Source organism: Mus musculus, chromosome 18, assembly GCF_000001635.26.
Source record: "Mus musculus strain C57BL/6J chromosome 18, GRCm38.p6 C57BL/6J".
NCBI lineage: Eukaryota > Metazoa > Chordata > Mammalia > Rodentia > Muridae > Mus > Mus musculus.
Genome location: NC_000084.6, coordinates 75,385,860 through 75,402,621, shown reverse-complemented (window position 1 = coordinate 75,402,621; position 16,762 = coordinate 75,385,860). Strand labels below are relative to the sequence as shown.

The 16,762-nt window shown below is 50.3% G+C and overlaps 1 protein-coding gene and 1 long non-coding RNA gene across 3 annotated transcripts in view; one reads left to right on the top strand and one right to left on the bottom strand.

Annotated features, from left to right (window-relative positions):
* The first annotated feature begins 2,160 nt into the window (after positions 1-2,160).
* On the top strand, positions 2,161-6,849 carry Gm41776. The gene is made up of 2 exons (XR_877560.3): positions 2,161-5,257; positions 5,555-6,849. It is a non-coding gene; the product is annotated as a predicted gene, 41776 (long non-coding RNA).
* Positions 6,687-16,762, bottom strand: part of Smad7 (SMAD family member 7) — a 28,571-nt gene continuing 18,495 nt past the window's right edge. Inside the window, exon 4 of one of the 2 annotated variants that reach the window (XM_006525703.3) lies at positions 6,687-8,795. In XM_006525703.3, coding sequence (XP_006525766.1) covers positions 8,257-8,795 — 539 coding nt within the window. In that variant the 3' untranslated portion in view covers positions 6,687-8,256. The remainder of the gene's footprint in view (positions 8,796-16,762) is intronic. The other variant, NM_001042660.1, reaches the window with a different exon arrangement.

Sequence of the window (16,762 nt, the reverse complement as noted above, 5' to 3'; positions counted from 1 at the left end):
TTCTCTTGTGGGTACAGCTGGCAAGGTGGGGGAAGACAAGAGAAACGGTGAGCTTAGGGAAACAAGACTGACTTCTTTGGAGGGGACTGAACAATTCCACTGTCTTTATTTTTATTTTTGTCCATTTGTGTGTGTGTGTGTTGTGCATATGTCCATTTGTGTGTGCATGTTTGCATGTGTGGAGGCACATGTATGTGGGTATACGTGGAGGCCTGAAGTTGATGTCAGACACCATCCTCAGTCATGTTTCCACCGTATTCATCGAGGCAGGGTCTCTCAATCAAGCACAGAGTGGCTAGTCCTGAACAGCCGGTTTGCTCTGGGGATCCCCAGGCCCGACCTTCTGAGGGCTAGAGTTACAGGCGGGCAGCCACATTCAGCCGACATTTCTGCGCCTCTGAGGATCTGAGTTCTCGTTCATTTGCTTCCACACTGCAAAAGTTTTAACCCCTAAGCCGTCTCCCTAGCCCTCTCTGCTGCTGTTGCGTAAAGAGCAGACTAACTGAATTATTATACGTGTGTAGAACTGTACTACAAATCATTTTTACAAACTGCGCCACATGTAACCAACCCCAGACAGAGAAACAGAATCCGAGGAGCCGAAGCTCCGCCCCCCCTCCCACCCCATCCCCATGCCCCCTGCCTGCCGTCTTAACAGCAAAAATTAGTTTCACCTGGTTTTGAGCTTTATGTAAATGAGACTGTCCCATGCGATGGGGTTGTTTTGGTGTTTTGTTTCTTGTTTTCTGCTTTACTGCGCAGGAAACCTAGGGCATTGAGCACACTAGGCAAGCCTTCTGCAGCTGACTGCTATCCCCAGCTGGCGTGTGGTGGCTTTAACACAGCATGGAGATTGTTAGAATTACTCTGGTGATTATCATCGAGGTTCCCTCCTTCTGGAAGTCAGACACCTTCTCCGCATCACCCGTTAGGTGAGCACAGTGGTCACGGGTCCCTCACTCTCTCATTCCCAGTGAGCATCGTACGCAACACAACTGTTGCACTTTTTTTTTTTTTTTTTGATGGGCATTTTAAGTCGCTCCAAGGTTGGGGCTCCTTGGAATAGCGTTGCTATGAAGATACTTCTACATGTCTTTCGAAAAATATGGAAATACACTTCAGATGCCAGTGTTATTTTAGCTTTGGCAGAGCCTGCCTGCCAAATGTTTTCCAAAAGCGGTTAGGCCAGGTCCATGCCCACCACCATCAGGAGAGAGTGCCAGGTTCACACTGGCAACTCTTATACAATTCTAAGCGACACTATCTTTGAAGTGCGTGCTGGCCTCTTACACTTCAGCTCCAGTACTAGGTAACTATGAAAATGAATGACCTACAAAAAAAAAAATGTCCGAGATGTGTCGTTAGAGGAGGAAAGCAGGTTGCAGGCCAATACAACTCCACTTGTAAAAAGCTGTACAGATTCATGAGCATGGGCCAAATTCAGAAAGGCGGCGCTCAAAGTTCTCCTGTCCAGTCCCCTCTGAAGAGCAGTGCTGCAGAGATGGCTTAAGTTGTGAGACTCTGGGTCACTTTGACTTTTCATTTTTCATTTTACACCTTTTGGGTATTGCTGCTTTGTTCTTTAAGACAGAGCCTTGTTCTATAGCCCTGGCTGTCTTGGACTCTAGCTTCTCCCAAATCAGAGACAGTCGAGAGCACACCTGGCTTGTTCTTCACTATTTTCAATGAAAAGTAAAATCCTCCATTTCCCTCACATACCCTTCCATCACCTGAGGCCAGCAGCCCGCCCGGTCCTCATTACTTCCCAGCATCCATCCCTGCTCTGGAATTACCCTGGGCAGGGCCTCTGGGACAAACCTCCTGGGCACTGTAATTTCCCTGGCTGCAGTATGTCATTAGACTTGGTGCTGATGACGCGACGCCCCGTGTGAAGCAAAGATTACAGCCCCTGCTCGGACGAGACAGGACAGTCTAGCCCTGGAACAGCCCTCCCTGCAGAGCTTCTCCCTTCCCGTAGCCACTGGCATCTCCAGCCTCCTGTTAAGACCCACAGCAAGGCTTGGAATGCCACAGACTTCCATTCTCTCCCTAGGGGGTCACTCATGAGCCTCCACATCCTCATCTGTAAAATGGGCTAAAGTGACAGCATTCCCTTCAGGACCACACAACACAACTTGTGAGAATCTCTCCCACACACAGTGGGCTTGCTTTGTTGTACTTTTTATAACTACTGTACGTGTGTCCGTGATGCGAATATACGGGTGTTGGAGAGAAGAGGATAGCTCTCTAAAGACGAGTCTCTCAATCTATCTCGGCATGGGTTCTAGGATCAAGTTCAGAGCATGAGGTTTGGGTGGTGTCCTAGGTAGGGGTACTATTGCTACAGTGAAACACCAGGACCAAGGCAACTTGGGTCTTACACTTCCATATCACTGTTTATCATTGAAGGGAGTCGGGCCAGAACTCAAATAGCGCAGGAACCTGAAGACAGGAGCTGATGCGGAGGCCATGGAGGGCTGTTCTCTGCTGGCTTTACTAGCTTGTCCTCATGGCTTGCTCAGCCTGCGTTTTGTTTTGTTTTGTTTTGTTGTTTTGCTTTGTTTCGAGACAGGGTTTCTCTGTGTAGCCTTGGCTGTCCTGGAACTCACTCTGTAGACCAGGCTGGCCTCGAACTCAGAAATCCACCTGCCTCTGCCTCCCAAGTGCTGGGATTAAAGGTGTGTGCCGCCACTGCCCAGCTCGGCTTGCTTTTTTATAGAACCCAGGGTCACCAGCCCTCAGTGGCACCCTCCCCCATCATTCACTAATTAAGAAAATGCCCTATAGGTCTGCCTACAGCTGAATTTTATGGAGGCATTATCTTAATCGAGGTTCTGTCCTCTCAAATGACTAAAGCTTATATCAAGTTAGCATAAAACTATTCAGTGCCACTGATGGACACACAAACACATCAATGTAAAGCCACAACCTTCCCTTTCTTGTTCATACCCCAAGATCACACGTTAATATAAACATCACAGCATAAAACATTTTACAGACTTACTTTAAAAAGTCCCACAGTCTTAGGAATCCAAGCACTTTCACCGGCTGGGCCATCTTGCCAGCCCCTAGGCTGTTCTAATTGTGACTACTCTGGTGTTTGTGGTTGTTATTACCACCCTAAGAGGGACAGGTTCTCATTCACTTTTTGGGAAGAAAATAACAAGAACCACCTCTTTGTTTTCATGAGGTATCTGAAAGTAAGAAGATGCCCACTGTTTGGGAGGGAAATTTGGTAGAAATATGAATGCATCCCCCCACACTCCCGGAAACTCAGTCACTGAGCATAGATTCATCCAAGCAGCCCCTGCAGTGTCTACTATGTTGCTGGGTATCATTCTAGATGCCAGGGAGCTAGGCTGTACAGTCACAGAGCTGACCCTGTGCCACAGGAGTACAACAGCAACCAAAACAACAAATAGAGACAATCATACGCACAGTACAACGACACTGTGAAGAAAACTCTGGCAGGATAAGATAGGAGAGGTGCTGGGACACCTGGTGACAATTTCAATCATTGTGCTCAACAGGGCCAGAGCTCTCTCTGCTCGTACTTGAAACCAAAGTGCCCACAGAAGAAGAGAAACTGGCAGGTCTGAAGCCACCATTTACTGTAACCCTCAGAAAGGAGGAAGCGTCCTCCATGTGTCTGGTATCCCTTCCGCCAAAGCTTCTCTGAAAATGTCAGCCCCAGGTCTATCTTCATCTTCTGGGGTTCATTGAAAGGATGTCAAACCTGGGGCCTGGGCCCAGCTTCTCAAATACCCAGAGCGGCTGGTTATGGCCTCGCTGGAAGGAGGCTCCTGAATGAGTCTGTGTGGGTCTAACAGTCACCTCAGAGATTCCAAAGTGGACCCAGCCTGTCCCCACAGAGGCTGTGTGCACCCCCCAACCCCTCCCCACCCCTAAATCATCCCTGAATTAATCAATGAGCGTGCATTGGTTCGAACTCTCCAGGAGCCTCCTCCAGCGGCCACTTTGTGTTCAGTAGATTAATTGCAGCTGGGGGAGGGGAGGGAATCCATTTTTAGAAAATCATTACTTTCAGAAAGAGAGGGGGGCTACTTCTGGCTGAGGGAAAAGTGCTGAGTTGGCAGCTTGAGGCCTGCAGCTCCAGCGCCAGGAAACCGGGACTGTACCGTGCAGGCTGTTCCCTGAAAAGCCTGTGTCCACACTGCCCGAAGGCAGGCCACCCTGGCTTTGGAGCCATGGCTTCTGGTGGCCTTGCCTCCTGACTGGCCTGTGTTCAACAGTTTGATGGCATCCTAAACAGAAGGGCTCTCACCCCGGTGTCGACCATCCCCCACAATCCATTCGCTATCTTCTCTCCAGCCCACTTTGCTGTGCATACCACCCCGAGGACACTGTCAGCCCTGTCTAGAGAATGTCTAGACATGTCTAGAGAATGATGAAGGTCGGAGACTCCTAATCTCCACTCCCTCAAACTGATCATTTCATTGATTTAACCGAATGAAATTGTTGCATCTGTAGGGTCAAAATTAGCGATCCCACATGGCTCAGCTAGCTCTCTGGGTGTATTTTCTCAATAATCCCCATTCTGGCCCCACAGGGCAGGTCGAATACCTATTTGTGTTTCATAAATGGAGGGCCAAAAGTGTTGGGTGACTCACCAAAGTGAGCACTCCAACCCAACTGTGCCCAATTCCCTAGCCAGTAACTGTGAGCCATTTATTGTTTGCCATATTCTAGGCACCCTGCTTGCCATTGACACATCTGGAATAGCAGTGGACTTGAGTCCGCTTTCTTTGAACTGTTGGGAATACAAACCAACAAAGAGGTCCCTGTCACTCTGGGCTGTGTCTCTGGGTGCATGTCTGCCTCAGCTACAAGCTGTGTAGGGTTGGGTCTTCTGGGGCTAATCATTTACCCTCTGAAGAATAGACTGTTTCAGGAAGATCCGCCAGCATCCTCTGCAGGATAGCATGATCTTGGGAGAGTCCTTGGTGTAAACAAACATTGCAAATCCTGGGAACTGGGTTTAGAGGTCAAAAGGCTTCTGACCTTTCAAACTAGAATTTACTTAAGAAAACACAGGCACCTGCCTTGCTCACCTTAACCCTGCCCTACCCAGTGATTACACAGCTAAGTGATCAAATCAGACCTAAAACTTCCTGTGGAGGAACCTCAAGAAATTGCCTGACCAGCAACAGGGGGTGACGGCTCGTGTACCCACAGGGAGGTCCATTATCGAGACTGTTTGGGCAGTCCTCAAGAGAATTATCAGGACACTAAAAAGGTCAGAACGGCTTACACTCTTGCTTCTCGCTCCCTTGTGCCCCGCCTTCCCATTACCTTTCCCCTTCTTTCCACGTGATCATGGCCGCCTCCATTTATCTACTCTCCTTCTCTCTGCCTCTACTACCTTCTTAACTCCGCCCCCCCCCCCCCATGCCCTAAATAAAATCTACTCTATACTAAAAAATAAGAATAAAAAGGTCAGAGCCTAACCAAGTGATTTTTTTTTTCAGGCTACATTAAACCTAACACAACTCTGCCCCCACCCCCACCCCCAACTATCCCCTTTCCTCTTCAGAGGCAGACCGAACCTCCAAGGGAGGCTGGAAGAGATGTCTACAGAACAGCCCTGGGCACAGGCAGTGGATGGTGTCTTCTGCAGCAGAGTTATCAACTTCCACCTAACGCCAGATGATCTGAAGATGCCAGACTTCAGAGTGGTCTGACAGCCACCCCACCAGAACTCACACTCCATACCCAAATCTGGCCTCCTTCTAGAACTCTGTGCCTTCCAAATCCAGAGGCTCTGCTCCCACAGCAGGGGCAAGGAAGTGAGTTATGGGACACCGGCCACACAGGATTACAGCTCAGGTCATAGTTGCCAGTTGACTTCCTTAGCCTCCAAAGGCCTCCATTCTTGCGCGCGGGGTGGGGGGTGGGGATCCTAAGAAAGATTAACATCACTCCTGGCACCCAGTGATGTGCCTTTAGTATCAAAGGTTGGAGAGAGCACTCGTTGCTCTTACAGAGGGTTCTGGGTTGGACTGTCAGCTCCCACCCACATGGCAGCTATCTGTAACTCAAGTTCCAGGGGATCTGACATCCCCAGGCATCAGGTACACATGTAGTATTATTGATATGTGTATAATGAGCATCAATCTAAAACATGAATGGGAAGTCCCAGCTCAGCTCGTGCAGGCAGAGAACTTAAGAGGGACCTCACAGAGCCCCAGGGTGAACAGAACCACGGGACTGGTGAAGCCGTCAGTCATGAACATCCCAGCGACGGAAGAATGAAGCCTGAACTCCCTCCGTCATCACTGGAGGGGTGAGGAGGTGGAAGCCTCCATTTCCCGGGTGCCACAGTCCCCTCCCCTGAGGAGGATGAATCAGGACGGTGTGGAAGGAGCAAGGGCCAATGGATCCTGGTTCTTGAGGATGTCCCTGCTCTTCTGTCCCTGACCCAATCCTCCCCCCACCCCAGTCTCCCAGGGATACTTTTCCTCCTGAAGTCAGCCACAGGGCTCCCTCTAGTCACTTCCCAATATACAATGAGAAGACCTGGGTCACACCTAACAGAAGGGTATCTAGGGGAGGGGGTCCTCCAGACCTGGGAACTAAGCCAAAGTCCGGGCCGATTCACCTTTGTCTCCACTGATAGACCTCCCAGCCTCCCTCCAAGCCAAGACAAAGCTCTGAACAACAAGGGATGCAGTATACATTTTAAAAATTGTTTAATGGAACATAAACTCCTTTAGAAAAACATTCAGCTAGGTGATAACACCCATAGAAAAAAACACCAATCTTGTGTTTATCTTTTTTTTTTTAATTTGGCATGTTATTTGCATTTATATTAAAGCAAAGTGCATCTTTTCTTTATTCTTCTCGTTTATACACATTGCACAATACATAAATAATGATGCTTATAAAACGTCTTTATATTTACAAGTAATAATATATTTATATATAACATAAAATACATTTTTCTTTAATAAATCTCAGCTTTTTTTTTCTTTTAAGGAGTCCTTTCCTCTCTCAAAGCACTACAATGCTAAATTTCCAATGAGAATGCTTCTCTTGTTCATTTAAACCTTTGTAGTTAGAAAAATAGCTTATGTTAAATTCTAAACATGCTCATTGAGCTAAGAACAGTGTCAAAGTATCATACGAGCGAGCGTATGAGCTGAGAGAAGGGCTGGGAGCCAGCCAAGGGATGGTACCTTTGTTGTGACGGGGCTACACCCTTCTCAGCAGGAAGGGGGGGCACTGCGCAGGTCCCTCCCTGATGCCCCTCGCTGGTCTACAGAGCTCAGCACACAGGATGGGGGATGGGGTGCTGAGCTGACTTTCCACATCTGGGAGAAACCTGATGAAAAAACCACCACGGCTGGGACCCGGTGGAAGGGCCTGAGAGGGTACTGGGGTAGCAATACTGTGACTGGGGCTGTCCCGGCAGCCCTTGGGAAGCCCATCTCAAGAGAGAGATCCAGGAGCAGATGGCCAAAAAAGACAGACTCGACAATGGCAGCGGGTGACAGGCGGCAGTAAGACAGGGATGAAAACAATTGGTTCTGGTTCAGCCTTCTAGCAGGCTGGCTTCTCAGAAGCCTGTGGATAGGCCCGTGTCCTGTGGGGGCGGGGGCGGGGCGGGGCGGGGCAGCTTCGGCAGGCTGGAGCAGAGCTTGGCACCTGCTGCCAGTCTGCCCAGGTACTGCCTCTGCCCCACCGAGCGTGTCCAAAAGGCTAGAGAGACACACAGCTTGGCACTATGAGCCTCTCAGCCGGGGGCATCCATAAAGAACACACACACAAAAAAGCACTTCCCCCATCTGTCGCTCGGGTACACCCCTACGCACGGACAACCGAAACGCTGATCCAAAGGGAAGGTGGTGCCCACTTTCACACACCATGCTTGGCAGTGCTGACTCTCGTTTCCTGTCTTCGTATATGGGGGGAGGGGGTGTCCTGCCAACCACACCCACCACCTCAAAACAAAAACAAAACACACACACACAACCCAACAAAAATCCGCACCATAAGCTAATTTCTCAAAGAACAAGACAAGCGGGACACACGGATGACGAGAAAGGAGGAGGAAAAAAAAAAAAAAACAAACCAGAACAGAACAAAACAAAACCAACAATGAATGGCAATAACAACACCAACCAAAGAGTTTGCATGAAAAGCAATCACTCGGGAAAGGTTAGCAGCAAGTAGTTTGAACGGTGGCCTGCTCGGCTCACGATCCGCCCTGTCCTCTTCTCCCCACCACACGACCGACTACCGGCTGTTGAAGATGACCTCCAGCCAGCACGGGCAGCTGCTGATGAACTGGCGGGTGTAGCACTGGCCCCAGCCCTTCACAAAGCTGATCTGCACGGTGAAACCCGTCCATGGTTGCTGCATGAACTCGTGGTCATTGGGCCGCTGCAGGCTGTAGGCTTTCTCATAGTCAAAAGCCTTGATGGAGAAACCAGGGAACACTTTGTGCACCAACAGCGTCCTGGAGTCCGGGTTGTCCAGTGTGGCGGACTTGATGAAGATGGGGTAACTGCTGCGGTTGTAAACCCACACGCCATCCACTTCCCGCGTCAGCTGGATGCCACAGCCGATCTTGCTCCGCACTTTCTGTACCAGCTGACTCTTGTTGTCCGAATTGAGCTGTCCGAGGCAAAAGCCATTCCCCTGAGGTAGATCATAGAAGATATCCAGGGAGGGCTCTTGGACACAGTAGAGCCTCCCCACGCGAGTCTTCTCCTCCCAGTATGCCACCACGCACCAGTGTGACCGATCCCCAGGCTCCAGAAGAAGTTGGGAATCTGCAAGACAAAAATGGCAGACAACCGTTGGTGGTGACAGAGACCGGGTTCTTTTTCTCCTTCTCGAATATACATAGACACATTTGTACACGGTGCATTCATGTGGAGTGTCCCCATAAGCAGTATAAAAACAAAAGAGGGAGTGAGGGTAAGCCTGGGCTAGCTGTAGGGTAAGCCTGGGCTAGCTGTAGGGTAAGCCTGGGCTAGCTGTAGGGTAAGCCTGGGCTAGCTGTAGGGTCTACAGTGCTAATGGAGGGAAGACATCTTAATCCACCTTTAATTACGAGGCTTACTGCTGTCATCTTCCCTTCTCGTCTCATCTGAGCCTGCAGCCTCAGCCCCAGTGTCTACTTGTCCCCAGAAGCACAGACTCTGGGACCGTTGATAACCTGGTCCTGCTGTTTCGAGCGGGATAAGGCCTCAGAAATAGCCTAAATTAAGAGTTGCTTCCCACGGGTGTGGAACCTGGAGGGACAGTTTCTCTACTCCCCCAAGACCTGGATGAGAGATGCTGGCCTACTGGGTGGTGACCCAGTCAGAATGAGAAGCCAGGTGGTCCACCTGCGGCCTCTGTACCAGCTTGTTCGATTCTCACATCCACATCGATGCCCTGCTCCCAAGGGAACATCAGACGGTAAAAATAAAGATGAGGGTGACTCTGAGGATGTTATTTTTTTAAAGCCATCTTCCCGACAGAAACGCGCTCTCTCTCTCTCTCTCTCTCTCTCTCTCTCTCTCTCTCTCTCTCTCTCTGTATGACAGCAGCAGCCTGTACAAAGAAGGTTATTAGTTCAAGGCCAAGTGCCAAATTACGACATGCAGGGGGACATCAGCCTAGACCACATGGCCAGCCCAGACAGAAGAGGCCACGTCTAAAATAAACGTGACCATCCTTGTATACTCCTGCCAGTCTATCTCGCTGGCGTGCCCCCTTCTCCTCCAGTTTGACCCTGCACAGCCCATGCTGCCCTCTGTGACATTTTCACCGACCTGTCTGCCCGCCCCTCCTGTAAGCCACCCCCTGCCCCCGCCCCACAACAACCTGGAAGTGACACTGGTAAGGTGACTTTCCTAAACAAGAGTTCTGTGAACTTTGCGGGGGGGGGGGGGGGGGGGGAGGCCATGTTTAAGAAAGCCCCTCCCCCTCGAGTGGGCAGCAGACTTGAGAGAACAGGCCCCAGACTGAGGCCTATAAATCTCCCAGCCCCGCTGGGCTGCAGGAACGCTGTGGTTTGTGGCGGCAGGGTGGAGAGCGGAAGTCTTGTATTTGCTAACAAAAATGGGGGAAGGCAAGAGGGGGAAGGAGTGTATATGGGGGGGGGGAGCACCAAGGGCAAAATTGAAAGCCTCCTCCTGCCTCTCTCCCACTCCAGTAAGTCTGGTGGGCCCTGAAGATGGAGCTGTACCGGGAATGTGTCTAGTCCTCGAGGCCTTTGTTGTTTCTGGGCTCAGAGGGCTGTCCCCATGCAGGGGCAGGACTGAGAAAACTCAGCTTGCTGGTAACCCAGGGCAGCCTGGTACATCAATCCAGTCCAAGTTTTATAGGCATGTTAGGACCTGGGAACCAGTCAGATCGTTGCTTGCTTGCTTGCTTGCTTGCTTCTTTTTCTTTTTTTTCCACAAAGGTAGCCACATACACACAAATCCTGAGTGACTGTCCCCTACTTACAGACACCCCCTCTAGCTGGCCTCCCCGACCCATGCCCAGCTACACACAAAGAGGATGCCAAGATAGTGTTGGATTCCTTTCCTGAATCCCCACGCCACTGGGGAAAAAAAAAAAACATCACAGACCTGCACTGTCCCCTGCCCCCAGTGCCATGGACCCACAACCCAAGCATATAAGACCGCATGTGTCTGAGTGTGCGTTTATGATGGTGGAATGTCTGTGCCCGCACATACTAGAAAGGACGAAAAACAAGAGAGGGACGAGGGCTCAGAGCAGAAGGTGACTCATCAGGCATTAACTTGTTTCTGCAAAGTATCCATCAACTGCTAATAAACTCGTGAGCGCTGGCAAGCTCTGAACTTTCTTTCTTGCAGAGAGGGAGCTCAGCTCTGAAGGCCACACCAACGACCCCTAAAGTTAGTTAGTCCAAGAAAGTAAGAAAGACACTTCTGGACACAAGAGTGCTCACCCAAAGTGTGTGGAACTTGGGTCAAGAAACCCGGACAGGGAAAGGAAGACTTGGGGAGCAGCTGAAGGGGGGAGGTTGGGGAGACTCTTTAAGAGGGGCCTTACAATGCCTGTTTCATGCAGCCCAGCCCCACTGAAACCTGGCACCAGACACCAAGGGTAGGGGGAAGGGAATGTGAAGGAGGAAGGAGGAGGGAGGAGGAGTTTGGGATCAAGTTGCTCCCCATGCCAGGCCTGTTGGCCTCCTTAGCAAGGGGTGAGGGTCCTGTCTGCCAGGCAAGCCTCTGGGACAGAACAAACTGGGCAATGCTGGAGCCTGAGGCCCGTGGGGAGAGAGTATGGAGGGGAAGACGCCTGCCTGGGTTTCTCTTTCATCTACACAGCCAGTCTACCCAGCAATTTGCCGCCAGGCTACCTCCCGAGGAAAAAGCCCTTTTCTGTTGAGGTTAATGGCCCAGCCCAGATAAATGGTAGTGTGTGGGTGTCGTCCCCTCAACGAGCTCCAGGAAGACCCCTGCTTGCACCTCCCTGTCTCCAGCCCCACACAAGTCAGCTTCACAAGCCCCCTTGCTTCTTGACCAGACTATTTCTGAGGCCCAAAACACTCCAGCAAACCCCTCAGTGCACGCATTCCCAACGCAGAAGTCCCACACCTTCTGAGAACGCAGGGCAGCCGGGCACTATGAGACATCACCCAAATGCCCCACCTTGGACTGAAAAATGGCTGGGCTCACTTATGGGAAATACCCAACATCGTTTTTCTGCGGAACAAATACCTAAGCTGGGCCCGCAGCCCACAGTCTTCCAACAAAGGTTAGGGTAGGGATTTCTCTCCTAGAGTTTCACAGGACACACGGGCAGGGCCAGCGAAGTCTTGGTCACCTTAAAAGGGACGGGAAGAGGACAGGAAGTCCAACTCTGGCTTTACCGCTTGCATCCCCAGCGCAAACCGACTACTGCTCATCGATTCTCCCAGCATTATAAGCTTTCTGGTGTTCTTCTGCAACTTTTCCACCCCAGAAAGTGTACAGGGGCTTGCGTTTAAACGGCGCGTACTCATTCAAAAGCATCCAGAAGAAAAACTACATTGTAAAAAGCTCCGTAATCAGATGCCTGCTCACAATTTTTTTTTTATTACAGCTGAGGGGATTTTTTTTTTTGAAGCAATACCAGAAAAAGTGCTGAATAGATCTAAAATTCCATTAAGGTGTTCGCCCCTCCCCCTCCACATTTTCCTAATGCATAAAATCTTCCCTTTAAGGGGAAGGGAGCAGTAGAGACCTGAGAGGGAGGGTTTCATGGTGTCTGCACTGTTCATAGGGAAGACCACTGAGCAAGAAGAGCTAGCACCCCGGTCACCAAGGAACAGACACTTATAGACTAGACTCACGAATGCCTCTTATACTTTGGACCTCAACTGCACCCAAGGCCACCCGTTAGGTACAGAAGAAATCCCACCATTTAAAGGTATATAGAGCTGTCGAGATGGCCCAGTAGGCCGAGGTGCCAACAACCAAGCCTGACACGCTGGACTCCTTCCACCCTGAAGCCCAGATGGTGGAAGGAGAGAACTAGCTGACCTCCACACGTAAACACTGTATGTACCCTTGTGCTCCCCCCACAATAAAAAACAAAAATCACACAATAAGTAAATAACTAAAACTTAAAGGTGTGAAGAGAAATGAGGAAGACTGAGGTCACCCACAAACAACGGGATTCCGACTAGACAAATACACCCCCAACAGTTGGGGGCTCACATACAGGTACTCATGGCAGAGTCCTGGTGTTTAGATCTCTTGTGACAGAAAACAAGATTGCAAAATGAAGCCAGAATAGACAGAGTCACAGAATGGGCACTCACAAGGTTAACTGTCCCCAACTGCCAAGAAAGACATGGGGTGGCTGGCTGGAGTAGGAGATGGCCAAGGAGGAGGGTCTCACCCACTCTCACCTCTGTGAGGCACTTGGACTGTAAAGTCCTATTTTTCTGCCAAAACCTGAGGGTAGGCTGGCATGCAAGCTCCTCCTGCAGTCAATCACCAACGTCAGGGCAAACAAAGGGTCAAGGCAAACAAAGGGCAGACCAGTAGACACAAAGGCTGGGCCAGCAACCTGGAGCACAAACACTGACTACCACACCTCACCTGCCACAGGTCAAGGGTCCTCCCTCCTCAGAACCCGAGAGCCACCAGCCCTTGTCCCATTCTACAGCAGACATCTCAAAGGTTAACAGCACTGCCGCCCAGCACCTCCCCACTGAGAAACTGAGTGTGCTCAAACCATCCCAGGACAAAGGATAAAAAAGAAGAGGGGCCCAACCCCTAATCTAGGATCACCCAGCATCATGATAAGGACACTCAGCTTCCTTCTCGTGAGGCAAACGATCAAATCCCACAGCCAACAGGGAAAGCTACGTGGTTTATTGACTTGGACTGGCCATGCGTAGAAATCACGGAGAACTCGGGTAGAAATACAACTTCCAGAAGGTCCCACAGCAGCTCGGGATAACTCTGAACTTGGGGAGCAACTTAAGAAAGCTGAAATGCTTCAAGTTAACTCTCCACCAATGAAGGTGATGAGACTCGGCCTCCCCTTCAGCAAGCCGAGCAGAGTGAAGTCTGAGGACCACAGACTACACTGAGAAAGATCTCTCTCTCTCTCTCACACTCACACACACACACACACACACACACACACACACACACACACACACACAATACCTCACTGACGGTTGCTGGACTGGGAGGAATGGTCAGAGCGTGTTGGAATCTCCTTCAAGGCTAGGGTGCTCAGTCAAATTCCTGGGTCCAATCCAGCTGGATCCCTAAATGAGTCCTTCCTTAGGTCCCTGCCCCCAATTATGGCACATTCCAACTCTGGCGGGATGCTTAAATTCATCCTAAACCAGAATCTGGGCCAGCCTCAGAGTTACTATGACAACTCAACACGAACGTGACCGTGGGTAGCCCATCCCACGTGGTATGCTAGACACACCCAGAACCCTCAACTCTAATCTAAACCTCAACTACTGAGAAGATGCTGACCCGCACCTGCCAATCACACAGGTGAGAGGATAGTTCAAGGTCAGTGCTAACATCCAGTAAGCCTTACTGTGTTCCAAAAGGCCCAGATTATCCGCCTGAGACTGTGTGGCATCACCATTTTATGACTTCAAAAGCAAGGAGGCCCAACTCACAGGCCTAAGAATAAAGCTGGGATCCAAGCCCAGGCTATCAAAAGGTGAGCTACCCCGGGCCACTAAATGCCTCGTTCTGAAAGTCCTCTCCTATTGTTCCAAGGGAAAACTTGAGTTAAGGGTCCAGTTGCTTTAAGCCAAGGAGAGGGAAGTGCGATAGCTTTCTTGCCAGTAAGTCACTCCGTAGCTTGCTTCCCTGGGAGGTATCACTTTGATCTGTCTATAAATTAGAGGAAAGCAGTTTGGGCAAAACAGGCCCCTGGACTCACTTTATGGAGAGCATGGACGTGACCCGAGCTATCAGCAGTTCCCACAAGCGCTTGCCTCCATACATCCCCACCACCTTCTAGAGAGGAAGAAAAATCTCAGGAAGGAGTTGGGCAGTTTTGCATTTAACTTGTAAAAAAAACTAAACAGCTAAGGAGAAAAAAAGGGCGTCAAAAAAACCTCGCCATGCCCACCTCTAAAGCAATGTTTTGGTTGTTTCTTTTATTTCCAAAGGAGTTCTTTCTCTTGTCACTCATTCGTCTCCTTTAGAAAGAGTGGTGCCCCCAAAACAAGGTCTCTTATCAGCTTCCTATTTCCACCCTGCAGCCTCTCTCCTACTGCCCTCCTGTACAGTGCCCCGAGCTTCCACACAGCCTTCTGGTCTAGAAGGGTGATTAGTAACTCGGTCCTTGGACCAGCCATGATGAATCACAACGATTAGCTCTAAGGTGTGCTACCCTGCACTGCCCCCACCCTTAGGGTCCAAGGCTGAAGCCCACAACTCTGGGGTCTCTTCTTAGAGCACATTTAGCCATCAGAGCCTAGAACAGGGTAGCAGGGCCCAGGAGGGAAGCCACAGAAATCAAAAGCTCCTTTCTGTCTCGCCAGTTGGGCTGACGCGGCTTCCTGTGGCCCTGTGTTCAGCCATGCAAATTATAACATGTACCCGGCTGCTGCTGCTGCTGTTGCTGCTGTCTGAGGAGACGGGCTCTGCCCAACTCCGAGTGGCTCAGAGGAAGGGTGGGGCCTCCCAACCCAGCCAACTCCATTCATAATATTTACAGTAAATGGCCTCTCTGGCTGCTGGTGAGTGTATATCCAGCCTAATTACCTCTGGGGTTTGCCTACAAGGCTCTTCCCCTCCCCCAAGCTCCCACAATGACCCCCCACCCCGAGAATAACTCAGCAGCCATCTCCTGTGAGAGGGTTTTTTGTCATTGTTTATTTATTCATTTACTTTTGGCAACTGAACATCTGGAGCCCCCAGATCTAGATAGTATCCTCTACTTTGCCTACTTTATGTCTTGATATGAACCCAGTCAGGCCCCAGAAAACATAAGAAGTGGGTGAATACTCTGACAAAGTCCACTTGTAGGCCCAAGAAAGACAGCCCTGCTAAACCCAGCTCCTCTGAAGAGCTCCTAATTCCAGACCTGGATTGTCAACTGCAAAGCCAGCTCTGGATACGGATAAATGTACACCCAAGAATCTGGCAGAAAGAACCGTAAAGGCGCCACCAGAGTCGTCCCCTTTGCTTCTTTCACTAACCATTCTAAGTAAGTATGTTAGCTGCATGCTAGAAGTTCAATAAGACCCTTGAAACAGCATAGTATACACAGGTCCCAGAGTGCCACAATGAAACTCATTCCTTTGTGTGCTAACTTTTAAAAAGCTCCTTTCTAACATAAACGGATACATTGAATCAGTTTCCCAAAAGGGCAAAGATTCTCAGGCCCGTAGAACCCAAAACCATCTTGCCTGCTTTCTCCCTAGACTTCGCTTTAATGAAGTCCCAGGCCATGCTGACCCCCATCCCCAGAAGCTGCCAACTCTCCATCCATTCAGTATTTTTCTAGACGGTAAGAAGAACTGTCAGATGACAGGAAAAGCCGGGAGAAGCAAGCGTCCTTCGCACCCCTCTCTTCCCCGGGCTCCCCTTGTTCCACAAGGATTATGAAAAACTGCCGGACGGGAAGGCATTTTGAATATTTACAGCATTCCAGCCAATAAATTCCAGCGCAGAAGCTGATGGAAGAAAGGCCTCCCTCTCCAGCGAGCTCCCTCCCTGCTCCCTCCTCCCCTGTTCAGTCCCAGCCCTCATTCCTCTTTTCTTTACAACCCAGGCCCAGGGTTAGCCAGGCCAGGGCTGCACTGTACTTACAGGGGAAAAACAACCGAGAGACAGCCTGGAGACTGTGTGCAGACTGGAAAAGTTAATCATTACTTCTGTCTGCCTCTGTAATCTAATCTCCCCAGCTTGGACACACTCACTGCTCAGCCATCCTGGCCCTTCACCCCCAAAGCACCCAGGACCTCCTAGACCTGAGCCTCCCGGCCTACACCCCCAACCCCTCCCCTCCCCCCAGTGTGGGAGCCCGTGGGAATGGAAGGCTCCGGAGAGTCCTCTTATAAGCCAGAGTGGTACCACAGGGGTCGGGAGTCCACCGTGCGTGCATGGCTGCCCCCTTCTGTGGGATGCTCCAGGGTTCTAAATATTTCCTAGCCTCACATGATGTGGGTTCCAATCTGGCTAGTACATTAGCGTCGCCCCCCCCCCCTTACTCTGCTGCTTTCTCTGTGTGGGATATACACTTTAAAAAAAAAAATCGGTGGTTAAATTAAGTGTTGTTTTACCACAGAAAGAAA